Source organism: Pongo abelii, chromosome 11 (genome assembly GCF_028885655.2).
Source record: "Pongo abelii isolate AG06213 chromosome 11, NHGRI_mPonAbe1-v2.0_pri, whole genome shotgun sequence".
In the NCBI taxonomy this organism is placed as follows: Eukaryota; Metazoa; Chordata; class Mammalia; order Primates; family Hominidae; genus Pongo; species Pongo abelii.
Window position 1 is genome coordinate 106,359,596 of NC_071996.2, and position 27,551 is coordinate 106,387,146.

The following is a 27,551-nucleotide window of genomic DNA, read 5'->3' on the forward strand; positions in this document are numbered from 1 at the left end:
AGAAGGAGAAATTAAGCTGCTCCTTCAACACTTGCTTAGAAATCGCCTTAGCTAAATATCCAGTTTCATTGCTTGCTGCACGTTCTACCTTCCACAAAACACTAGAACACAGTTCAGCCAAGTTCTTTGCCACTTTTTAATAAGGATCACCTTTCCACTAGTTTTCAATAACATGCTCCTTATTTATGTCTGAGAGCTCACCAGAATTGCCCTGAAGGTCCCTATTTCCAGCATGCACCTCAAAACTCTTCCAGCCTCTACCCATTACCCAGTTCTAAAGCTGCTTCTGTATTCTTAGGTCTTTGTTGTAGTAGCACTCTTTCTTTGTAACAAAATCTGTCTTAGTCTGCTTGGGCTGGTATAACAAAATACTATTGATTTGGTGGCTCAAACAACAATACTGGTCATATTAAATGAGTTAGGCAGGGTTCTCTTTTCCTCTATTTTCTGTGAGAGTTGGTTTGAGAATGCTATTATGATTTTCTTAACGTTCACCAGCAGATCTGGACCTGGGGATTACCTTGTGGAACGGTTTTGTTTTGTTTTTCATTGAGACAGAATCTTGCTATATTGCTCAGGTATATTCAAGACAAGCTCAGGCTCGTCTTGAATTCCTGGGCTCAAGTGATTTTACCACCTCAGCCTCCTAAGTAGCTGGGACTATAGGCATGTGTGTTGTGCCCAGTGTGAAAAGGTTTTACATTATGGAGTAAATGTATTTACTAGGTAAAGGGCTACTCAGATTTTCTATTTCTTCTTGTGTTAGTCTTTATAATTCATGTCTTTCAAGGAATTTGTGTTTTTCATCACATAAATTGTGTTGAATTTATTGGCATAAAGTTGTTCATAGTATTTCTTCATGTATCCTTCTTAAATCTGTGGAATCTAAATTGATGTCTCTTCTTTCATTCCTGACATTGATAATTTACATTTTTCTCTCTTCTTTTTTCTTGATTGGTCTAGCTAGAGGTTTTTAAATTATATTGATCCTGGCACATGCCTGTAGTCCCGGCTACTTAGGAGGCTGAGGCAGGAGGATCACCTTAGCCCAGGGGTTCGGGGCTGTAGTGCACTATGATTGTGCCTATGAATAGCCACTGCATTCCAGCTTGGGCAACATAGTGAGACCCTGTCTCTTAAAAAATTATCTTGATCTTTCCAGTGAACTAGCTTTTGATTTCATTGATTTTCCTCTATTGTTTATTCGTTTCTTTTTTCATTATTTTTTCTCTTATCTTTAATATTAACTTGCTCTTAATTGCTCTTCTTTTTCTAGCTTCTTAGAGTGAAAGGTCAATCTGATTAGATCTTTATTTAGACCTTCTTTTCTAGAATGAACATGAATCATTACTTTAGTTGTGCCCCACAGATTTGATATGTTTGTTTTAATTTTGTTAAATTAAAACGAAGTTTTCTTATTTGGTTTAAAATATTTTCAAATTGGGGAAATGTTGGTCAAAGCATACAAAATTTCGGTTAGGAGGAATGAATTCAAGAGAGCTACTACATAACATTGTCTCTGTAGTTAGTAACAATGCATTGCATACTTGAAAATGGCTAAGAGAGTAGCTAAAAGAGAGGTCACCACAAAAAAAGTTAAGTATGTGAAGTAATGTATATGTTAATTAGTTTGATTTAGCCACAGTGTATACATATTTCAAAATACCATGTTGTTCACCATAAATATATGCAATTTGTATTTGTCAATTAAAAAAGATTACATTAATAAAATGAAAAGGAATGTATTGTTTAATCTGCAAATGTTGGGGGAGGTTCCAGATCTTTTTTTCTTTCTTTCTTTTTTTTTTTTTTTTTGACATGGGGTCTTACTCTGTTACCCAGGCTGGAGTGGTGCAGTGGCACGATCTTGGCTCACGGCAGCCTCCGCCTCCCGGGTTCAAGCGATTCTCATGTCTCAGCCTCTCGAGTAGCTAGGATTACAGGTGCCTGCCATCACACCCAGCTCATTTTTGTATTTTTAGTAAATATGGGGTTTCACCACGTTGGCCAGGCTGGTCTCGAACTCCTGGCCTCAAGTGAGCCACCCACCTCAGCCTCCCAAAGTGCTAGGATTACAGGCATGAGCCTCCACCCCCAGCCCTTTTTTTCTTTATGGTGAAAAAAGTGTATATTTGGAATTAACCTGCTGGACTCAGTTTAGATGATTCCAGTTTTGCAGGCAGTATTGAAAGCATCATAGTCAGGAGGCAGTCTAACATATGCCTTCTCTCCAGCAGGCCTGATTGGGGTGTAGACCTGGCCACATCATTGTCAATAGAGCTTCTTCATGGCCTGTCTGATCTGTTGTTGGGCTTGATATCTACAGTGAACACAAGTGTTTTGCTGTCATCTTTTTCATGGCTGACTTAGTGGCTTAAAGGGATTTTGGTGCTGGCATAGTAGTCAAGTTTGTATCTTCTCTGAGTGTTCCTCTGAGGATGTTTGGGCTGCCTTTGGAACCATAGTGTCTTAGGCCACCAGAAGGTGGTGATGTGCAGATCGTATGTGTGTGGGGGGTGGGGTGGTTGCCTTTTAGCCCTGCCTTCTTGGCCTTCATAGACTTGGCTTTGGCTTTGGCTTTGGGAGGGGCAGGGACCACCTTCATTTTAATGCCATCTTCATGAAAAGGGTCTCCAGATAATCTTTTTTTCATTACTTTCTAATATATTTCCATTATGGCAAGAGAAAATACTCTTTATGACTTCAATAAACTTAAACTCATTGAGTTGTATTTTCTTATTTAAATTTATTGAGTTCCGCTTTTCATCATGAATAACATTCCTTGCCTTGATTATATTTCTTGCCTACTTTGTCAGATACTAATATAGCCACCCAGCAATCTTATGATGAGAGTTTGCATCGTATATGTTTTTATGTCCTTTTTATGTATTATCTTTCTGTGTGTCCACTGTGGCTGAATGGAACTCTGTCATCTTCTAGCTCTGTGTAAAATCAGAGAATTACTCAGCTTACAGTTTCTTTGTAGTTTTTTGCCGATCTTGTGGGATATCACACTATTGTGTGAGGATAGATACTGAGACACAAAATGAGCCCTGTGCATATTTCTGGAGCACTTCCTCTGTATAGCTTCCTCCACTCCAGTACTCTGCTTTACAAATTCCAGTTGCCTGGGCCTCTCTGAACTTTGATTTCTGTCTCCTCACCTCAGCAAGTGGCTGTGTTCTTTTAGGGTTCTTCCTTTCCATGTAGCAGTTCAGAAAGTATCTCCAAACACAAATCTGTGGTGTAATCCTTGTGCTTACTTTGTTTTCCTTCTTGTCTGTATCACAGTTCTGTGACCCAGTTTCTGGAACTGATTTTCTCCAGTTTTCTAGTTGTTTATAGCTGAAAGCCATGTGTAGTACCAGTTATTCTGATATAGCTGGAACTTCTTAATTTTTTAATTATAAGTTTCTATCCAGGTTACCTCAAAGCTGTTTCTTTTTGGTAACATTTGTTATTGGAAATAATTTTATTGTTACAGTCTTGTCCCAGTGTGTAATGACATATGCAAAAGGGTATTCATAACAACATCAAAAGAAAGGGGAAAAGCATAGCAGTTTATCAGTAGAGAACTGGATAAGTGAAGGTAACACACTGTAGTGGTATATGCCCTCTAGTCATTACAAAAAATGAATTAGGCAGGTGTATCTGTTAAGATGTAGTAATGACCAGGCTTGACGCAGTGGCTCACCCTTGTAATTCCAGCACTTTGGGAGGCTGAGGTGGGCAGATCACCTGAGCCCAGGAGTTTGAGACCAGCCTGGACAACATTGCAAAACCCTGTCTCTACAAAAAAATACAAAAAATTAGGTGGTCATGGTAGCGTGTGCCTGTAGTCCCAGCTACCTGGGAGGCCGAGGTGGGAGAATCACGTGAGCCCAGGCAGCCAAGGCTGCAGTGAGCTGTGATTGCCCTCCAGCCTAGGCAATAAAGTAAGACCCTGTCTCAAAAAAAAAAAAAAAAAAAAGTAGAAAGATGTAGTAATGTCCAGAATGCATTAAGTTAAAAAGCAAAAAAGTATGATGCAGGAGTACATATATGTACTATGTATTTTTTTTTTTTTTTTTTTTTGAGATGAAGTGTTGCTCTGTCACCCAGGCTGGAGTGCAGTGGCATGATCTCAGCTCACTGCAACCTCTGCCTCCTGGGTTCAAGAGATTCTCCTGCCTCAGCCTCCCGAGTAGCTGGGATTACAGGTGCCCGCCACCACACCTGGCTAATTTTTGCATTTTTAGTAGAGACGGGATTTCACCATGTTGGCCAGGCTCATCTCGAACTCCTGACCTCAGGTGATCCGCCTGCCTCAGCCTCCCAAAGTGCTGGGATTACAGGCGTGAGCCACTGGGCCCAGCCTAGATGTCTCTTTATTAAGACTATTACACCTCTCGTTAGTAAAAATTGACCATCACTAGTCAACTAGAAAATGAAAGAGTTGGACAAAAAGATTTTCTGGGTCCACTCCAGGGCTAATATTCTAAAATTCTGGTACCAATAGTAACCTTTCTTTTAAAATTATAAATTATTATTATTTTTTTTAAAGGCTATACATGCATATGACAAAAAGCAGCATAAAGACCTGACAAGGGGCCGGGTGCGGTTGGTCATACCTGTAATCCCAGCACTTTGGGAGGCTGAGGCAGATGGATCACCTGAGGTCTCTACTAAAAATACAAAAATTAGCTGGGCGTGGTGGCAGGCGCCTGTAATCCCAGCTACTCCGGAGGCTGAGGCAGGAGAATCGCTTGAACCTGGGAGGTGGAGATTGCAGTGTGCTGAGATCACACCACTACACTCCAGCCTGGGTGATACAGCGAGACTCCATCTCAAAGGAAAAAAAAAAAAAGAGAGAGACGTCTAATTTTATGCCAGGTTTGGGTTAGTTTCTAGCCCTGTCAGTAGCCATGTGACTTCAGGCAAGATATTAACTTCTGACTTTCCTTTTCCTCATTTATAAATGGGGGCCAAATATCATCCTTATATGGAGAATTATGAGAACTAAGTGAGATGACGTAAATACCTAAAACGCTATCTGGTAGATGGCTTCTCTTTTCTTTTCCTAAGACAAAATGCATATCAACCTTGGCTTTTAACACAGATCAGCCTTTTCACAAATAGTTCTTCTTGTTTGCATCAGACATTCCTTAGAGTTAAATCATACTGTGAAAGACAGATTTATTTATTTATTTATTTATTTATTTATTTTTTACAGAATGTTTTCAGGAAAGTGAACATCTCAAGGAAAGTCTTAAATGTTGCTTATTGCATCTCTTTGGAGCCATTGTAGCCGGTGGGCAGGTAAGGAAAGTGTTGAAATTTAATAAATAAAATTATAATAGTGCAAAAAGCTTTCCATGGATTATTTAGTATGTTCTTTGTCTTTTTATAATTTCATTCACCATACATATATTGAACTTATATTGTAACTAATCTACTTCTTTTATTTTCCAAAAACCTAAGTAATATTTAGCACTGACAATAAAATTACTGAATAAATAAACAAATTTAACAATTTTTGGTATTGTAAGTTCTTATTTATGTTAGCTTTCAAGCACTAGTTTTTATTTCAGATGATAGAGGAAGTCAACCTCATCAGTCCACTTGATGAAATCAAAGTCTAGTAGTTTGATTTCTAAAGACACGAATTTATTCACTCTTCTGTGTACTTATAATACTAAATGTATTTTTGTAAGTTTATATTTTTTTTTCAACAAATCCAACTAGTGTTTTAAAATTTACAAAAAAGAATTTCTAGTATTTTTTTAAGGTAAGCATCTAAGTGCTGTCATAAACTTTTCTGTTTTTGTTTTTTGAAATGGGGTCTCACTGTGTTTCCCAGGCTGGAGTGCAGAAGTGCGACTATTGGCTCACTGCAACCTCTGCCTCCCAGGTTCAAGCGATCCTCCCACTTCAGCCTCCCAAGTAGCTGGGACTACAGGCACACACCACCATGCCCAGTTAATTTTTGTATTTTTAGCAAACACGAGATTTTGCCATATTGCCCAGGCGGGTCGAACTGCTGGGCTCAAGCGATCTGCCCACCTCAGCCTCCCCAAGTACTGGAATTACGGGCGTGAGTCCCCCATGCCCTACCACTGTCATAAACTTTCAATATAAATTCTAGTTGACAAAAGGATTATAGTTCAGAAAGTACATGTATAAACATGTTTTCTTAAATCACACAGTTTAGATCAGAGGTTCCTAACACTTGTTGTACTTTTTATACCACACATCCCTTTGGCAATCTGATAAAGCCCTTTGTCAGAATGTTTTAAATGCCTGAAATAAAGGAAACCAATTATACTGAAATGCAGTTACTAAAATATTAATAAAACAAATCTGTGACATAGTAATATGTGCTTCTTTATAATACATTAAATGTAAAAAGCTATAACAGCAAGTCTAGAAACTAATGTAACTTCCAAGAAGAAATTAGCATAAATGATATTTTGAGAGACTGTAACAGCTGTAATAAATGAAAATGCATATGATTTTTACTGATGACAAAATCACAAGCTTGTTTTGTTTTATTTGTTGTTGTTGATTTGAGACAGGGTTTTGTTCTGCTGCCCAGAGTGGAGTGCAGTGGCTCTATCATGGCTCACTGCAGCCTTGGCCTCCTGGCTCAGTCAGTTCTCCCACTTCAGCCTCCTAAGGAGCTGGGACTACAGGTGCACACCACCACACTCAGCTAATTTTTGTATTTTTGTAAAGACACTCTTTTGCCATGTTGCCCAGGTTGAGCAATTCCTGGCTCAAGCAACCTGCCCACTTCAGACTCCCAAAGTGCTGGGATTACAGGTGTGAGTCACTGTGCCTAGCCAACAAAATCACAAGTATTATTTATACTACTGTTGTTTTGTTGCTTACATTTAAACTTGAAGGAAATACTAAATTTTAGTTAGAGATTAGTAGAAATTAAGATATCTGGTTTTTTCCATCCAAGTTTATAAATCTCTATAATTCCCTCCCTCTATCCCTCTGTTTCTTTCTCTATCTTAGGTCGAAAGTTTTTATCTTGTCTTTTTTAACTATCAGTTTTTTCTTTCACATTAAACATTCTCTTACTAGCATCAGTGTACTATGTTCTTAATATTGTTGTACCAAATTACATATTTAAATTATAATTTAAAAAACTTAGAAACCTGTATTTTTAAAACCTTAAGTAAATTTTATTTAAAGATACAAAATTATACCAATAATACACTAGGCATATTACTTTATTATTTTTGGCATTTAGGAGGAAATCCTTGTCTACATTCAGGACAGCATCATGAAGTTTAATGCTTAGATATTTATTTGAGTTCAAGACCCTTTTATAAGGCTTTTTAACGTATAGCTGTAGGGAACTTTTAATCTTCTAGCAGTAAGCAACTGCTACTTGTTTGATAATTTATTTATCATTTCTTATTCTGTTTGGAGATTTAAGAGAGTGTAATTTTCATTTCTCAAGTGAACTTCATAAACAGTTGACTTTATGTATTTGGGAGATTTCTTTTTATTTAATATGTCCAATTGAGATATATTTTATTGAGTATTAATTTTGTAAACACCATTCTGAGTTTAAGAGTTTCCTGGCTAGGCGTGGTGGCTCACCCCTGTAATCCCAGCACTTTGGGAGGCCGAGGTGGGTGGATCATGAGGTCAGGAAATCGAGACCATCCTGGCTAACATGGTGAAACCCTGTCTGTACTAAAAATACAAAAAAAAAATTAGCTGGACATGGTGGTGGGCGCCTGTAATCCCTGCTACTCTGGAGGCTGAGGCAGGAGAATGGCATGAACCCGGGAGGCGGAGCTTGCAGTGAGCCGAGATTGCACCACTGCACTCCAGCCTGGGCAACAGAGCAAGACTTCATCTCAAAAAAAAAGTTTCTTATCTGTTGGTATTAATGCAATTCCCCTTTCCTCCTTGTTTTTGCTCTGTTTTGTTTTCTCTCTGTATGTTTTTTTCATTGCATGGCCCTTATGCTCAATGGCCTTTTTAAACAATATATTTTTATTCCTTTTTACTCTTGCACCTTGTTAGCCTCCAGAGCACTAGTGAAATTTCCATTTCTTTTGTTTTATTTGTCCTGTCCTTTTTTTGGCACCTAGCCACAGTCCCTAGTTAGGTTTCCAGGTGGTCTGTGTGACCTTCTCCTCTTACCCTAGTAGAAGAAAAGAGTCTCCTTGTAGTGAGAGACCAGAATCTTATTTTTCAGTGTAAGTTTGCTTAATCACATTCCAGTATTAGCTGATTTCCTTCTTTTGGATCATTATCTCCCCATTTCTATCATTTCTCTACTACAGTGAAAAAATGAATAAGTATACAGGAATGAAAATGGAAGTGGCATTGTTATGACTAATGTACAAGCTGATTGGATCCCCTTCTCTTTTCGAAAACACAGAGACTTGTTCTTGTTAGTGCCTAGGGGTAGTCAAACCCCAGGAGACCTCCATAATGAAACCTAACACTAAAATCAAGTAGATACTGGAAGTCCAATTTATTATTTTATGTACTGAAAATCCTTGTGATCCAGGCATAGCTATAGTGGGATTTATATCAAAGTTGGAAAGTTGTTTGTTGAATATGGCATTAGTACAAGGGTGTTCAGATGAATTGAATATATAAAGGCTAAAGAATGGTCATGTCATAAAGATCAGAAAAATCAAAGTCTAATTACTGGTTTCCTTTCCCAAAGCATCATATCTGGGCTTCCCATTGGCATATTTGAAACCTGTCCTGTTTTGTGTTATGTTAAAAACAAAGATTTTGTAGCCAGACTGACCTAGGTTTGAGTGTCCATCTGTAACTAGTTGTGTGACCTTGGATAAACTATTTACATATGTTTTAGTTTATTAATTTATAATATGGAAATAGTAACATTTATGGGATATTTGTAAGGACTAAATGACATAATATATGTACAGCACTTAACAAAGTACTTGTACTTTTAAAAACTAAGTAAATAAAAGTTTTATCAGTTAGATCTATGATTTGCTTTATGTAGCAGTTAATAAAATTAAAACAGCTTAAGTTACTTTTCTAATTAAAAACAAAGTAATAAATAATTCAGAGTTAATCTGGTGACTCTGGGATCTTCAGGGATTCAGTTTTCTTTTGAATGTCAATCTGTCATGCTTACTATTCTGTTTCATGCTGCAAGACAGCTTCTAGAGTTCTGGCCATTACGTTCACATTTGGGGCTCTAAGATAGAGGGGGTAAGGAAGAAGGATACAAATGGCATGCGTCAAGTATCTTTTAAAGAGATACTGAGGCTGGGCATGGTGGCTTACGCCTATAATCCCAGAACTTTGGGAGACCAAGCTGGCAAGATCTCTGAGCCCCAGAGTTCAAGACGAGCCTGGGCAACACAGGGAGACCCTGTCTCTACAAAAAAAGTTTTTTAAAATTAGTCAGGTATGATGGTGCACACCTGTGGTCCCAGCTACTCAGGAGGCCAAGGCAGGAGGATCACTTGAGCCTGAATAGTTGAGGCTGCAGTGAGCCATGATCATGTTACTGCATTTCAACGTGGGTGACAGAGGAAGACCTTGTCTGAAAAAATAAAAAACAAAATAAAGAGGTCCTGAAAAGCTGACACTCCCTGTTTTTGATCTCATTGGCCAAACTTGGTCATATGACTATAGAGAAGGAAAATATGTCCACGTAAAAAATGTGACAAAACTTGCTTCCTTGGCCTCCTTAGCAGCAGGGGAGGCTAGGAAATGTGAATTTATTCTGGGTGGCCATGTGTCCAGGAAAACATCAGTTTCTCTGAATAAGGAAGGTGAAGGAAATTGAATGTTGAGTGGGCCATTAGCAGTTTCTTCCATAGTAGTAATTATTGTTGTTGATATTATGTATTATATTGATAATTATTGATGAAAACAGTCCTAATGGCTTAAGTGCTAATTCAGATAATTTTGCATGACTGTGTTCTGTTTCATTATGTTGTAATTTGACAATTTAGGGCAATACATATTGTTTATTTCTGTGTTTTTCTGGTCACCTTGACATATAGCTACTAATTACTTAGTAGATGGAATTTCAGAAATATGTTTGTAGAATCAAAACCAAACCAGTCATCTTACATGTTTAAATCAGTTGTGATGGATTTTCTGTAACCAACCTGAAAACCTTAGAGAGACTTAATCGATTTGAGGTTGTTTTTTATTTGTTTCATTTTGCCTAAGAAATCCAGGTTTAGGCAGTTTTGAGCTGGTGCAGCAACTCAATAAAAACATCAAGGACTGAGGTCCTTCAATATTCCTATTCTTTCTGTAGCCTGCTACTTTAATCATGGACTTATCTCTTCATGATATAAAGGTGGCTGCAAGCATTATGTTTACATTCTAGGCAGGAAAAGGTGAAAGGCCCAAGGGCAAAGGGTCCTTCCTTTTTGTTTATAAAATGATACCCTCTTCATAGTCTACTACCATAGATCCTTGACCAGAACTATGTCACATGGCTACCCTTAGCCACGAGAGAGTGTAAAGTGAGTTTTCTGAGAGGAAGGGAAGATTTAATATGTATGAACCACTAGCAGTGTCTATCAGAGTATCTGTTACGAATTTTTATGTGTTTATTAAAAGAAAAGGTTGCCTGCAGATGTATTAAATTCTCATTGTTGCAAACATACAGAACTCTTCATTAGGTTTAGGTTTCATTTTTATTGTCTCTAATGTTTCAGAGGAATGCTTTGCAAGCAATTTCTCCAGCCACTATGGAAGTTCTTATGCGAGTTTTGGCAGATTGTGATTCCTGGGAGGATGGAGATCCTGAAGAAGTGGGTAGGAAGGCAGAACTAACTCTGAAATGCCTTACAGAAGTGGTACATATCCTTCTCAGTAGCAACTCTGATCAGCGTCAAGTGGAAACCAGTACTATTCTGGAGAACTATTTTAAATTGCTAAATTCAGATCATTCAGTTTTACCTAATCAAAGAAGGTCCAGACAGTGGGAAAACCGATTTATTGCTCTACAGATCAAAATGCTGAGTAAGTATTACATAATGACAACTTTTTCTGAGTCTGTTTTTTATTTTTGTATCTACCACTTTGTTTTGAAATACAAGGCCATTATATGAAAAGTATTGATTGTTTAATTCAGATATCATATGACTGCTTAGACTTTGACTTCAAAATAATTTATATAGAATTGATGTGTTTGTTACAGCCTCTTTGCGTTAACAATAACAAAGTCAAGTCTCTATATTGTTTTGAAAGTGTAATCTCCTAAAAGCATCAACGTGGAAAAGAAAGTTAGCTATAACTTTGAAATTCTAGGAAAAGTAAATTTTCAGAAAGCACCATTTGTAGTAACCTATGGTAAAGAGTCACATACAATCACTTCTGTATGTGCCTCTATAACATCTCTGTAGAGGTCACTTCAAAAATCTGCCCTTTCTCTAGAAGGCCTCCGTTTTTGTTTTTTTTTTTCCTCAGAGCCTGTGTGTGTGTGTGTGTGTGTGTGTGTGTGTGTGTGTTTCTCTTCCCTTCTCTTTGTGTTGGTTGTTTTGTGTCATTCTGCTTATTTCTCTCTGTCTCTATGCTCTGCAAGCTCCTTCACCAATATATTATGATTTCTTATTGTGTTCCCATGTAAGGTTGTTAAATACAAATATTATTAACTGATAGTTCCTTATAGAAGTAAAACATTTTCATTAGAGCTAAACTAGGAAATTCAGATAAGTAAAAAGAAAAGTTATTTATATCCTGCCATTCACTCATAACAAACATTAATTGTTTGGTGTATAGCTTCTAAAGGCATAAAAATGCTTTTATGTGCTTTTGTGTGTTAGTGTCATTTTAAAAATACTGAACATCAAAATTGTTTTAAAAATTAAAAAGAAAAATGATTAGAGTAAATGTTTGTATGTTCCCAAATTTTCATTTTTACATGGATGATTTTCTTTTTATTTTCCTAGATACCATCACAGCCATGTTAGATTGTACAGATAGGCCTGTTCTTCAGGCCATTTTTCTTAACAGCAATTGCTTTGAACATCTCATACGACTGCTACAGAACTGCAAGGTATTTTTCTATTATTGTTGTTGTCTTTGATTTTAAGGAGCTATTTTTTGTTTTTGTTTTGATTCACATTTGAACATATTTTTACTAATTTTTGTACTTAATTTCTGTTTGCATTTAATTACATAACCAAGTTTTATCTTGAATTGAAACTAGTATTAAATCACTTGTAATTGTCTAAATACTTTAAAGGTAGTCAAACTGGAATTTCTTTGTATGGGAAGAATTTCAGTTCATGAAGTATATTATTTTCATTCCATCCAGAAATATCCTTGAGGCCCTTTAAGTAATTAGTTGCTTCTGAGCTCTTCTAACTATTTATGTCTGAATATACTAAGATGAGTCTTTGAAAAACAGTTGTTTCTCATGGAAACACTGTCTTCTACCACAGTTTGTAGACTCCAAGTTACATAACCTGTAAATACAGGCCACTGATTATAGGGAGTATTATATAAAACATGTGGATTGCTTGGTGCAAACCTATTACTCCAACTCAAATTGTATGTCATTCACTGAATAATGTTTTTGTATAAGGAATAGGTTTTTTTTGAGATGGAGTCTCGCCCTGTTGCCAGGCTGGAGTGCAGTGGTGCAATCTGCAACCTCCACCTCCTGGGTTCAAGCAATTCTCCTGCCTCAGCCTCCCGAGTAGCTGTGACTACAGGCGGGCGCCACCATGCCCAGCTAATTTTTTGTATTTGTAGTAGAGACCGGGTTTCACCATGTTGGCCAGGATGGTCTCCATCTCTTGACCTCGTGATCCGCCCACCTCAGCCTCCCAAAGTGCTAGGATTACAGGCGTGAGCCACCGCGCCTGGCCAAGACATAGCTTTTTAATTAAATGATTTATCTAACCAATATTTATCATGTACCAATTGTGTATCAGACACTTTTCTATTGAGGTCACAAAATATATGTTGTCTTCATAATGACTACTTTATAAATTAGGCACGAAGTTTCAGAGCGAGAGTTTCAGTTTAGTTCTTTTTGACTTCATGGCCGTTATTCCTAACTTTTACACCACGTAATGACCCAAATGATGATTTTGGGTGTTTATTTCCATTCTTCTCTCCAAATATGTGATATGTTTGCATAATTTAAATAAAATTCATAAATGATTTGGTGCCCTTTCAGGGTCAAATAACATTTTTTATTACAATTAAAGTAATACATACTCATTGTAAATGGAAACATTGATAGCATATTGATTCTCCCATACAATAATAAATATATTAATTCCAAAATTGTTGCTCATAGATGAAAACTGGTAATAATTCCCATACTTCCTAATGTAAAAATATATATTTCTATTAATGAAAAAGTAAGATCCCTCATCAAGCTGAATAATATCAATAGGATACTTTTATAAATATATTTTTGATAGCTCAAAATCATATTATAACATTAATACAAACAAAATTTTGATGCAACCAGCTACTTGATAGCTTTTCCATTATCAGTGTTAACCTTTTCTGCAATTGTTCAGAGGCTGTGGAAGTTAATGCAGATTTCTAGAAACCTTAATATGTTTGTAAGTGAATTTTGCACAATGTATGATTATATTTTGTTGCAAAACAGAATTTTGATGCCAAAATATGAAATATGGAGAACAGACTTCTTGAAACATTAAAAAAAAATTTGTTTCTGAAATGTCAACACACTCATCTTCTTTTCTACATTGATCTTTTTTACTGTGTATCACTGTGGCCACTCTTTAGTCTTTCTGGAATATTACCCTTTCTAAAAATGCTGGCATTCCCTGTTAGGTTCTAGGCTCTTTTTTCCAACCTTTCTTAATTTGCTTATCCTTTGGATGTCTCAACTTTGGATGTGTGGCTTTAGATATCATCTATAATACACAAATTTCTTGTTGTTAGTTTAGCTCTCTTGAGGAATTCCACTTGAATGTCTCTCAAAATTTTCAAATTTGCCACATCTAAAATAGAACGTTCATCCCCTACTCTTTTGTCTCCCCTTTCTTATCTTATCCCTACAGCTGCTTAAGTTACCCAGGCTGGAGTGAGGTGGTATGATCTCAGCTCACTGCAACCTCTGCCTCCTGGGTTCAAGCGATTCTCCTGCCTCAGCCCCCCAAATAGCTGGGATTACAGGTGCCTGCCACCATGCCTGGTTAATTTTTGTATTTTTAGTAGAGACGGGGTTTCACCATATTAGCCAGGTTGGTCTTGAACTCCTGACCTCAGGTGATTGGCCTGCCTTAGCCCCCAGAAATGCTGGGATTACAGGTGTGAGCCACCGTGCCCGGCCTGCTTTTCTTGTATTTCTAATTTAAGTCAAAGGCACTGTTATCTACCCAGTTTCTCAAAGGAGAAACTTGGAAATCAGTCTCGACTTTTCCTGATCTCTCATCTCCCACATTTGCTTATGTCACCAAAGTGGACAATTTCATTTTTTAAACATTTCTCAAATACAGCTTTTTATTCCCACTGTCATTGCTTTATTTCAGGCTTTAATTTTTTTGCCAGATTATTGCAACATTTTCTTGTTTTCTCCTTTTTCACTCTTTTTTTTTTTGAGACGGTCTTGCTCTGTCTCCCAGGCTAGAGTGCAGTGGCGCGGTCTCTGCTCACTGAACCTCCACCTCCTGGGTTCAGGTGATTCTCCTGCCTCAGCCACCCAAGTAGCTGGGATTATAGGCACCTGCCACCGTGCCCGGCTAATTTTCGTATTTTTAGTAGAGATGGGGTTTCACCACCTTGGCCAGGCTGGTCTGGAACTCCAGACCTCGTGATTCACCCACCTCGGCCTCCCAAAGTGCTGGGATTATAGGCATGAGCCACTGAGCCCGGCCCCTTTTCACCCTTATCCACTTCTACACTGAAGCGAAAACTATCTTTTTGATACATCAATGTTATCATATCAATCCTTTGCTTAACATGTTCTCCCGAACCATGAAAATATTCTAGTGATTTTTAAATCTCCATACCATGACTTGAACAAGGCTCTAAGACATCTGACTCAAGGCCTGCCTATTAAGCCTTTCTTACAAAGACCCTTATTAAACCCTTCATGTTTTCTTATTCATGCTTTTTAAATCTATCTCCTTGATGCTTTTATAACTACTTGAAATAATTTCTTTTCTGCTCTTTTAAAAAAATTACTATGTAATATTTTCTGATGCTGCTGGGACTAGATAGATACATATTAATATCTTTTACAAGTCTATGGCGTGACACTTAAACTTTTTGTGTTTCATACTCAACTGTGGTCTATTTGAAGGCAAGCAGGCTGACTTTAATCTCTTCTCTCCCATCATTACGTATTTGGCACACAGTAGAAGCTTAATAAATAAAGTTGAATTGATTAAATTTGCAGTTGGTTGCCTAGAACAACAGGATTATACTAGGGTAAGGGAGCAGAATAAATATCAGAAGCAAAATGTATTTGGTTTAAAAATTTGCTTGTCTGCACAACTCTCTGCCAAAGAAGGGGCATAAAAATGCTTTTCCTCTTCCCTTTTCATCTTTACTCTATAGCTAGTATTTTATAATCGAAAACTCAGGCTTATTTTAAGAGTATTATAACAGCTACATCATGTGTTAAATGATATAAACTCCAATGGGAGACTACTCTCCTTTTCTGTATAACTATGTCACAAATTTTAAATTATTATGATATGTATTGGAATATGATTAATTTGAAAATTAGGATTCATTACAATTTTTTTCACTACCAGTAAGTCTTTATTGATTGATTGTATCTTCCCAGGGAAAGGAGGAGGGAAGGGAAAAGAGTCAGCGTGTGTATTACAGAATGATTAGGAAATGGGAAAGAAGTACCCAGTACAGCAAAATCAACTATCAAATAAACCCCTCAGTGATGGGGTCACCAAAGCCCAAAGGAGCTCAGTCTCCTGCAGTTCAGGAATGAGGGGAAGGGATCAGGAAAAGAACACACAGGTACCCTCCCTCTCTCCCCATAAATTCAAGATTTCACACAAAGGTTTGGTTTCTAGCAGTAAACATGGAGTTATATCCTTCTATCTCCTATTAAACAATCTTGTGGCCACTTTGACATAAGTTTCTTATACCCACATAAAAGTTCCAGAATGACTTGGATATATATTCGTATTCCCTTTCTTGCCCTCCTGACCCCACTTTCTACATGGAAGGCCCCCAATTGTTTCTATCTGCTTTAAGATTAAAGATTAAGTAGGTTTGATCCATCCAAAATACAGCAGTGTCCTAAGTATTTGACATGAATCACATCAAGACAAGGTCTTGACTTGGGAGATTGGGAACAAGGGATGGAGAGTTCCTAGCTTCTTCTGGATTTTTGCATAAATCATTCAAGAATTGCAGAGATACCCCAAGAATTAACCAAGTATGTGTGTGGGTGTGTAGGTTTATTTTGGAGGAGGGGAATGTAAAAGAGGGCAGAGTAGGAGACAAGTTTTCAGGACAAAAGATCTGGTCCAGTAGGTAATAGGGTAAGGAGAACAGAAAAGAAAGGATAGTTCAAGATCCTCACTTTAGGCCAGACGCGGTGGCTCAAACCTGTAATCCCAGCACTTTGGGAGGCCGAGGCAGGCAGATCATCTGAGGTCAGGAGTTCCAGACCAGCCTGGCCAACATGGCGAAACCCTGTCTCTATTAAAAATACAAAAACTAGCCAGGCATAGTGGCATGCTCCTATAATCCCAGCTATTCGGGAGGCTGAGGCAAGAGAATCACTTGAACCCCGGAGGCGGAGGTTGCAGTGAGCCGAGATCACCTGACTGCACTCCAGCCTGGGTGACAGAGTAAGACTCCATCTCAAAAAAAAAAAAAAAAAAAAGATCCCTACTTTGTTTCAGGTCTTTCTGCCTGTCACAGAAAAGATGTCAAAGATGCTTTGGCTATTTTTCTCTCAATACAAAAAAGAAACTTGTAAACAATAAAACCCTAAAGGAATATGGAGAGAAACCAACTCATATTTGCACAAACTAGGCCATCTAGCGATCACCAACTCAGTGAAGTCCTATGAAGCTCAAACAAATACAATAACTAGTGGCGGGTAGCGTTTAAAGAGAGACAGAACCTAGGATCAGACACACACCACAAAATTAGGAGTCAGTTTAACAAACCTAAGCACTAAAATACAAAAGAAGTACATTCAGCTTCATAAATCTTAAGGGTCAGTCTTACGTTACAATTTGAAACCACATTTTAAAGACAGTTACTTCTTTCTGCAGAATCAAATGTTTTCACCATTTTTCTCTAGGACATCGTGGATGTTGCAATAGAGGAAATGCTTGTGTTCAGATGAATAAATTTACTAAATCTCTGCTTTTGTCTCTTTTGAAAGTGATTCTTTTCATTTTCTGTTTTAACTTAAAAAGAATAAAATTTAATTGGTTAGAAATATTTTCCTTTGCCACTTTGAGAAAAATGTTTTAAAGTCAATTTCAGAAAAATCTTTCTTTAACAATGAACGTATCTTGCGTCTGCTATTGATGGGCATAATTTTAAAATAGGCATATTGAAGTTTATTTTATGACATGGATTGATTTTTAAATGCACATTTAAATTAATTATTACCCACATAACTGGCTTGAATGTTTGGCTTTAATTTATTTCACCTTATAAGTTCTCATGTAAGAAATAGCATGTCTTTAAAAAAAAAACTTTTTTTATAGATTTGAGAGGTACAAGTGCAGTTTTGTTACATGGATATATTCCATGAACTCTAGGTTTTTAGTGTACCCATTGCCCAAATAGTGAACATTATATCCAATAGATAATTTTTCAACCTTGAGCCTCCTTTCACCTTCCTACCTTTTGGAGTCTCCAGTGTCTGTTATTCTACTTTGTACGTTCATGTGTACCCATTGATTAGCTCCCACTTATAACTGAGAGCATCCAGTAGAAGTAGCATTTTTTTACTTTTAAGGTAAAGCTTATTTTTTTTCATTATGAAAATGTTACTTCTTATAGGAAAAAAGGTAAATATAGAAAAATAAAATAAATTATATATGATTATTTCTAGCCTGTAGACATTTTTAAAGTCTTTTTAAAAATAATTGTGGGCCAGGCACGGTGGCTCATGCCTGTAATCCCAGTACTTTGGGAGGCCAAGGCGGGCGGATCACTTGAGGTCAGGAGTTCCAGACTAGCCTGGCCAACATGGAAACCCCGTCTCTACTAAAAATACAAAAAAATTAGTCAGGTGTTGTGGCGCATGCCTGTAATCCCAGCTACTTGGGAGGCTGAGGCAAGAGAATTGCTTGAACCCCGGAGGCAGAGGTTGCAGTGAGCCTAGATCACACCACTGCACTCCAGCCTGGGTGACAGGGCAAGACTTTGTCTTAAAAGAAAAGAGAAGAGAAGAGAAGAGAAAAGAAAAAAAATAAAATTTAGTTAAAATATATATAACATAAAAATTTAGCATCTTAACCATTTTTTAGTGTACACTTCAGTGGTGTTAAATACATTTACATTATTGTGCAGCCCATCTCCAGAACTCTTCATCTTGTAAAATGAAAACTCTATACCCATTAAACAGCTCCCTGGTTTCCCCTCTCCTCAGCCCCTGGAGACTACTATTCTACTTTCTGTCTCTATGAATTTGACTGCTCTAGATACCTCATAAAGGTGGAATCATATAGTATTTTTTCTTCTATGACTGCCTTATTTCACTTAGCATAGTGTCCTCAAGATTCATCCATGTCGTAGCATGTGTCAGAATTTCCTTCCTTTATAACACTGAATAATATTCCATTGTATGTATATACCACATTTTGCTTATTCATCCATCAGTGGACATTTGGGTTGCATCCACCTTTTGGCTACTGCTGTTAATATGAGTATACAAATATCTCTTCAAGATACCATTTTCAGTTCTTTTGGGTATATACCCAGAAGTAGGATTACTAGATATATGGTAATTCACTTTTTAATATTTTTTGAGGAACTTTTGTATTGTTTTCCATAGTAGCTGTACCATTTTACATTCGTACCAACAGTGCACGGAGTTATCAATGTCTACACATCCCTGCCAGCAATAGTGTTTTTTTTTTCTTTTTTGATAGTGGCTGTCCTAATGGGTATGAGGTAGTATTTCATTGTGCTTTTGATTTGCCTTTCTCTAACGATTAGTGATATTGAGCATCCTTTTTGTGTGCTTATTGGCCATTTGTATATCTATCTTTGGAGAAATGTCTATTCAAGTCCTTTGCCCATTTTAAAATCAGATTTGTTATTGTCTTGTTGATTTGTAAAGTCTTTTTTGTTATGCATTAACACTAGTGTGAGCATTTGATGCATGTAATTTTGTACTTTTGTTTCATTTAGGATATTTCATTATTTTCATGTGCCATAATTTTAATGTCTACATAATATTGTTTTAAGTGGATGTACTGTAATTTACTTAACTACACCCTGCTAGTAGAAACTTAATTTGTTTCCAAAATAGAATTTTACTTCTAGTAGAATTACTAGGTCATAGGGCATACACTTTTCTTGTTTGTTTTTTAAATTAGGGAACAGAACATTGTGTAAAAACAAGTTGTAACTCATTAGAAAATATAGAAAAGTAGAAAAATAGCAGAAATATAGTTAAGGTTCTTGCTATATATGCAATTTGCTTTTGAATTTTTTTTTTTACTAATTTATACATGTAGCAGCAATGTGGAAGAGTACATAACTAAGCTGGGCACGGTGGCTCATGCCTGTAATCCCAGCACTTTGGGAAGCTGAGGCAGGCAGATCGCGAGGTCAGGAGTTCGAGACCAGCCTGGCCAATATGGTGAAACCCCATCTCTACTAAAAATAAAAATAAAGAAAAATTAGCTGGGTGTGGTGGTGTGCACCTGTAGTCTCAGCTGCTCAGGAGGCTGAGGCAGAACAGTTGCTTGAACCCAGGAGATGGAGGTTGCAGTGAACTGAGATCATGCCACTGCACTCCAGCCTGGGCAACAGAGTGAGACTCTCTCTCTCAAAAAAAAAAAAAGAGTATATAGGGTATTTCCATGTATCATGATGGTATCAGAAATTTTTTAGAGAGCTTCTTATAAAGCCTTTGTAAATGAAACTACTTCAAAGAGCTTTTACCTTTCTATTTGAGGTATTCTTTTCATTGATTTCCTGCTGAAGAATACCAGGGGTTAATTCTATGAGAGTAATTCAGAATAAAGATTTTAGTATCAGCTCCTTGAATTTTTTCACACTGTTTTGAGGGATATCTCTGAAAGCATTTATGTCACTTCACTGCAGTAAAGAACAGCATCAAAATCAAATAGTAAAGAATATATTGATGAAGTAAATTGTTATAAAGACAAATTCAGTGATAAAGCCAACATCTCACATGTGTAAAGAATCTGCTAATCCGCTGGACACGGTAGCTCACACCTGTAATCCCAGCACTTTGGGAGGCCGAGGCAGGCGGATCACAAGGTTAGGAGATTGAGACCACCCTGGCTAACACAGTGAAACCCTGTCTCTACTAAAAATATAAAAAATTAGCCAGCCCTGGTGGTACGTGCCTGTAGTCCCAGCTACTGGGGAGGCTGAGGCAGGAAAATCACTTGAACCCAGGAGGTGGAGGTTGCAGTGAGCCGAGATCGCACCACTGCACTCCAGCCTGGGCGACAGATCGAGACTCTGTCTAAAAAAAAAAAAAAAAAAAAAAAAAAAAAAAAGAATCTGCTTTATAGGGTCATCTCTAAGATACAATATAATTCCTACTAAAATTTATTAGCATTGGTTTTTCTTCAGTATATGAAACTCAGATATAACAAATTTCTGATATGAATATCTTTTTAAAAAATACAAAGCTGTTTGTCATAGCTATCATGATGGTGAGCTAATATTTGTTCTTTATAGGCCAAAGTTTCTTAAAATTTACATCCAGAATCATGACCCTTAAAAGTTAATTATTTGATACCACCTATCACATTTTGTTTTGAAACAAAAATGCTGGAGAAGAAATCCCTTTAAAGAGGGAAAACCAGCTGGGCATGGTGGTGGCTCATGCCTGTAATCCCAGCATTCTGGGAGGCCACAGCAGGTCGATCGCTTGACGTCAGGAGTTCGAGACCAGCCTGGCCAACATGGCGAAACCCCATCTCTATTAAAAACACAAAAATTAGCTGGGCATGGTGGCACACCTCTGTAATCCCAGCTACTAGGGAGGCTGAAGAATCGTTTGAACTTGGAGGGTGGAGGTTGCAGTGAGCCATCACACCACTGCACTCCAGCCTGGGTGACAGAGCGGGACTCTGTCTCAAAAAAACAAAAACAAGCAAAAAAACAGGGAAAACCAAGCTTTGGGACCTGGGCCTTCTCTGCTGGCAGTAATAGTCTTCCTTATTTCTGGAATTTTTTTTTGTCAGAATTACTTTAGATTTATCACTATTCATTGAAGCCATTAAGTCTTCACAACAAAGGGGAATCTTTGAAATAAGCTTCTAAACTTCTTCATTATACAAATAAGGAAAAATGTCCTGAGGCATTAAATGATTAGCCCAAGGTCAACACTAATAATTGATGGAGGTAGGATTTCTAACCCAGGTTTTCTGACCCTAAGTCCATTGTAATATATAATTTTCTAATTGTATTACTGGAACTTAAGGTCACTGTTTAGTCAGTAGGGAAAATGTTTTCTGTATATTAAATATAGGAGAATCAGAGGTTTTATTGATATAAAAACATTTTATGGACATAGTTGATATGATTCCTGAATATATAAAAATCTTTGAAATCTTATGAAAACCTAACTCCCCAAATACACTGCATGATGCCACAGATGTCCATGATTACTTTTTGTTTAAATTATTTGTTTGTTAGTAAAGAAGTGAATCCTTTATGTTATTTTTATATAGTAGTATAGAATCAAGACAGTTTTGCTATTTAGATCCATTGGAAACTTTGGCAAATAAAGTTTAAAATATCATAAACAATTTATTAATCAGATGGACAGCCTTAAGCTGACGGCTGCTGTTTTCATGCCTTATTTTTGTATGAGATTCATCAGCCTATTTATGCGTTGATTTCCATAAGTATTTGTGTAAAGGCTTCTTGGCTTGGCAAATGAGTTGCATCATACTATAGAGTACTTTACAATTCCATAGAATCATACATTTAACTTTTATGATAGATATGATGAACCTTAAGCATTTATCAGTTATTTTGTTTTACTAAATTACAGGGATATGATTTGAATTAATGTAAATTTCTTAAGCGGCCCAAAGATACCTGAATTAATGAAAAGAATAGGCCAGGTGCAGTGGCTCATGCCTGTAATCCCAGCACTTTTGGAGGCCAAGGTGGGCGGATCACCTGAGGTCAGGAGTTTGAGACCATCCTGACCAACATGGTGAAACCCCGTCTCTACTAAAAATACAAAAAATTAGCCAGGCGTGGTGGCACATGCCTGTAATCCCAGCCACTCAGGAGGCTGAGGCAGGAGAATTGATTGAACCCAGGAGGTGGAGGTTGCGGTGAGCCGAGATTGCACCATTGCACTGCAGCCTGGGCTACAAGAGTGAAACTCCTTCTCAAAAAAAGAAGAGAAAAGCAAAAAAGAAAACTATTATCTTTAGTAGCAAGGAGAAGAATTCAAACCATTACCTAGTCTTTACAGCTGCTAAAATCTTGGTGTTTTTGACTGTTTCTTAGGGTAGATTTTTAGAAATACAGTTACTGGGTTAAAGAATAAGAATTGTTTTAAAGATTCTTCTTACGGATTGCTATATTGCTTTCTGGAAAGATTTTACTCATTTTTACATTGACCAGTTTTATCTGACTATTTGTTTCCCTTGACCTAAATATGAAATATTATTCTTTTAAAAACCTTTGCTTGTAATAATACCACCTTTCATTTGTTTTTTGTTTGTTTTGTTTGTTTCTTTTTTTGAGTCAGAGTCTCACTCTGTCACCTAGTCTGGAGTGTAGTGGCTGTATCCCTGCTCACTGCAACCTCCACTTCCCGGGTTCAGGTGATTCTCCTGCCTCAGCCCCCAAGTAGCTGGGACTACAGGCTAATTTTTTTTATTTTTAGTAGAGACGGGGTTTCACCATGTTGGCCAGGCTGGTCTCGAACTCCTGACCTCAGGTGATCCGCCCACTTCAGCCTCCCAAAGTTCTGGGATTACAGGCGTGAGCCACCACACCCAGCCGACACCTTTCATTTGTTAAGTCTCTGTTATATGCCAGATACTATGCTAATAAGCTAGTGTGGATTATGTCATTTAATATGTATAGCTATTTGATGAGGTATTTTTCTCCCTATTTTTGAGAAAAGCTTGGAGTAGTAGTTTTCCTTGAAATCAGACAGCCAATAAGTTGCAGAACCAAAATTCAAACTCAGGTCTCTGATTCCAAGGCCTGTAGTGTATATATCAATTTATTGTTAGGTTAAGCCTTATATATAGTCTTGTATAACATATAATACCATACCTCTATGCAATTTATTTTATATTGCATATTTCAGCATGTAACTTGACCTTTTGTTTTCTCATTTCTGAAATAATACAACTTCCTAAGAACCTTCTTCCTTAGGGTGCTCTTAATAAATTCCTTTATAGATCTGTCTCTCCCTTTGAATATCATTTGAATTTTTTTTCTCTGTACTCAAATTGTGGGCAAGTTGAAGGCCTTTTGGGATGCTGACTTTTATATACTGAAACTAAAATACTTGATTTCTTTATTTTGTTCAGAAGAGGGTAATGCCCATGTATGCTAGAGATAATCTCAATTTTCCTTTACAGAATACAAATGAATATAAATGAAGCTTAATTCTTGATGACTTTGGAGAATACTTTTAAACTAATGTTTTAACAAAATGTGTGGTCAGATAAATTTTGGAAATGCTGCACCCTGACCTCCCTTGTCAAAGTACACATTAGCATATTTGAGACTCTGAGGAAGTACTTCTAGAAAGAACCGTTTTTAAAGTTAGTTTGATAGCACTTCACAAACTTCCTTAACTATAGAACCATACTGGGTGTTACATACTACAGTATCTTTAGTTTGTGTCACTAACAGCTTTCCTTCTTTTTTGTGTGTATTAGTCCATTTTCATGCTGCTCATAAAGACATACCTGAGACTGGACAATTTACAAAAGTTTAATGAACTCATGGTTTCATGTGGCTGGGGAGGCCTCACAATCATGGTGGAAGGTGAATGACATGTTTCACATGGCGTCAGACAAGAGAAGAGAGCTTGTGCGGGGAAACTTCCCTTTATAAAACCATCAGATCTAATGAGACTTATTCACTTACCATGAGAATTCCCACCGAGTTTCTCCCACAACACATGGGAATTTGGGGAGCTACAATTCAAGATGAGATTTGGGTGGGGACAAGAGCCAAACCATATCACTGTGAGACATTCTCTGCTGATTCTTTATGAATTTAGGAATATTAACTAATCCTAATTATTGCCATTGTTTCTTATTTTAGTAACTTTGAATTCCAAGAGAGAAATATCTAAACTACTATTAGTTCATAATCCAAAAAGTGAATAATCTTTAATTTCTAAAAGTGTAGTATATTTCACAAGGGAATTCTTGGGTTTATTTTCAAGAGACATGGAAACCCATTTAAGCTTCATTGCTGCTTATAGGTAACAATTTAATGTTCTTTCTCCATTATTCTTGTCTCTGTTTTTAACAGCTATTTTTAAATGCTAACAATAAGGTGGCAGACAAGAACGAGAAAGACCTTGCCAACAAATTACTGACAGAAATGAATGAGGACCAGGTATCTACAAAGCCTGCATCTTGTTTCAGCTGAAGTCCAAAATCAGCCAATGGGAATAACTATTCCTGTGCTTTTCTTCTTATGTCCTAAAATACACAAACATTGTCAAATTCTAATATTCATTAATTATTTTTGAAAATTACTAAAAAGTTAAAATTAAAAATTGCTTTCATCTAAAGGATAAATATCTTGGTGGTTGATACAAACAATCAGTACCATTCCATTCCCTCTACGTGTGTATGGTCTTTTCAATTTGAGGAGATATAAAGTACAGGAATGGGATCTCAGTATCAATGCTGTCCACCTGGTGGTGACTTTTCTAAGCACTGTGGTATATTGGGACCTTAGGGCTTTCTTTGTGGATATGTATGGTCATTGTTAATATCTTGATTCTTTGCTTCTTATTGACAAGTGATGATTATAATTCAATGGACAACCTGAATCTTGGAGGAAGGGAAGAAGATGCTGAACTCTCTGTTACTTTAGCATAAAACTTGACTTTTTGTATTCTAGAAATTCAAGTCTATACAGGTATAATAAAGCAAAAATATGTAATTTATGTTGCTTCTCTCAACACATTAGGTAATTTAGTTTGAAAAAAAAACTACCTTTAAAAATTGATGTTATTTTTCTCTTCCAAAATATTTGCAAGAAAACTTACATAATGTCTTTTATTAACATTGTGTTAACGTCCAAGTTTATAAATAGAATTTTTGTGTAACAAGAGACATTATCATCTTACTATTTTTTATTCTAGATGTGAAATACCAATTTACAGAATATTGTTTTAGATTTCTATATAAATGTTAATCCCTCTTAAGGCCTACTTATGTAGATTAATAAAACAATTATTATAGTCTCTTAGAGGTTCACATTACATTTCCAAATTGTAAGTGATTCTATGCTTTCATGGTTGTCTAAGCCTGACATAACAGTCATGTTCAGTTTTTTAATATTCTTGATGTTAGTTTTTGTTTTCGCTATAAATACACTGCCCTGGAATTTAACATACCTCTTCTTTTTGATGAAACTTAAACAGTAATAGACAAAATTAGGCTAGTTTTTATTTTTTCATACAACTTTTAGGATTGCCTTCTCAAAAACATGAGAATACTTAGAGATATGTATTTCATTTTCTGTGTCTGCCTCAAATTTTCCATTTTATATAAAAATAGATAAATTTAATTGTTTATAAGTATAATTAATTGGCGTGTGCACATGCTATCTTAGTTTTAACACAGGGTTTGGAAACTAGATGAACAAGATTATTTTAGCTGTCTTTTTATACATGCAAATGGAATTTAAACCTGGATGGTTCAAGTGTAGTTTTGAAGGGAAATTAAAACATAATAGGATTTCTGGCTGGGCGTGGTGGCTCACACCTGTAATCCCAGCACTTTGGGAGGCCGAGGTGGGTGGATCACTTGAGGTCAGGAGTTCAAGACCAGCCTGACCGACATGGAGAAACCCTGTCTCTACTAAAAATACAGAAATTAGCCAGGCATGGTGGCGCACGCCTGTAATACCAGCTACTCAGGAGGCTGAGGCAGGAGAATCACTTGAGCCTGGGAGGCAGAGGTTGCAGTGAGCCGAGATTGCACCATTGCACTCCAGCCTGGGCAACAAGAATGAAACTCCATCTCAAAAAAAAAAAAAAGTAATAGGATTTCCAATGAATGATAGACCTCCCTCCCTTCCTCTTGAGATTGTCCATTATTTTTAAAAAGCATGTGTTAAGCTTGTTTTTTTCTCAAAACATTTTAATGTAGTAAGTGAATGTTGCCTTATCCTCCTTGACATGTGGTTTTTCTTTTAAATAGGTAACTTTCCTTGCAGGTTATAGTGTTTCAGAAATCCATTTCATCAGAAGAGGAATGTAATGCATGTTAAGTAATTATTTTTTCAGGTTTTCAGACCAAAGGTTTCCTAACTCAATAAAAATCGTGAGCACATTTGTTAATTTCTTGTTTCCCCTTCCCCCTCAATAGGTGTTTCAGGGACAATTGGATTGTTTGGCCATATCAACCATTCAGGCTTTGACAGCAGTAATGAACAAATCTCCAGCTGCTAAGGTGAAACATATATTCTCCAGCTTTTTTTTTTTTTCTTAACTTTTATTTTAGGTTCAGGGGTACATGTGCAGGTTTGTTATATAGGTAAATTGGATATTACAGGGATTTGGTGTACAGATTATTTTGCCACCCAGGTAATAAGCATAGTACCCAATAGGTGGTTTTTCAGTCTTCCCCCTCCTCCTTCCTTTCATCCTCAAGTAGGCCCTGGTGTCTATTGTTCCTTTCTTTGTGTCCATATGAACTCAGTGTTTGGCTCCCACTTATATGTAAAAACATGTGGTATTTGGTTTTCTATTCCTGTGTTAGTTCGCCTAGAATAATGGCCTCCAGCTCCATGCACATTGTTGCAAAGGATATGAGGATATGATCTCATTTGTTTTTATGGCTGTGTGGTATTCTGTGGTGTATATACACCACATTTTCTTTATCCAGTCTACAATTGATGGGCATTTAGGTTGATTCCATGTCTTTGCTATTGAGAATAGTGCTATGATGAACATACATGTGCATGTGTCTTTATGGTAGAACAATTTATATTCCCTTGGGTATTTACCCAATAATGGGATTGCCGGGTTGAGTGGTAATTCTGCTTTGAGTTGTTTGAGAAATTGCCAGACTGCTTTACTTAATGGCTGAGCTAATTTACATCCCACCAGCTGTGTATAAGTGTTCCCTTTTCTTCACAACCTTGCCAACATCTGTTACTTTTTGATGTTTTAATAATAGCCATTCTGAGTGGTGTGAGATGGTATGTCATTG

The 27,551-nt window shown here is 36.9% G+C and overlaps 1 protein-coding gene across 6 annotated transcripts in view; it reads left to right on the plus strand.

Annotated features, from left to right (window-relative positions):
• The window catches only part of NBEAL1 (neurobeachin like 1), a 206,050-nt gene that overhangs the window by 57,364 nt on the left and 121,135 nt on the right, over positions 1–27,551 (plus strand). For 5 of the 6 annotated variants that reach the window (XM_054549029.2, XM_054549032.2, XM_054549031.2 and 2 more), the window contains 5 exons: positions 5,213–5,298; positions 10,677–10,983; positions 11,913–12,019; positions 24,631–24,717; positions 26,706–26,789. In XM_054549029.2, coding sequence (XP_054405004.1) covers positions 5,213–5,298; positions 10,677–10,983; positions 11,913–12,019; positions 24,631–24,717; positions 26,706–26,789 — 671 coding nt within the window. The remainder of the gene's footprint in view (positions 1–5,212; positions 5,299–10,676; positions 10,984–11,912; positions 12,020–24,630; positions 24,718–26,705; positions 26,790–27,551) is intronic. The other variant, XM_002812769.6, reaches the window with a different exon arrangement.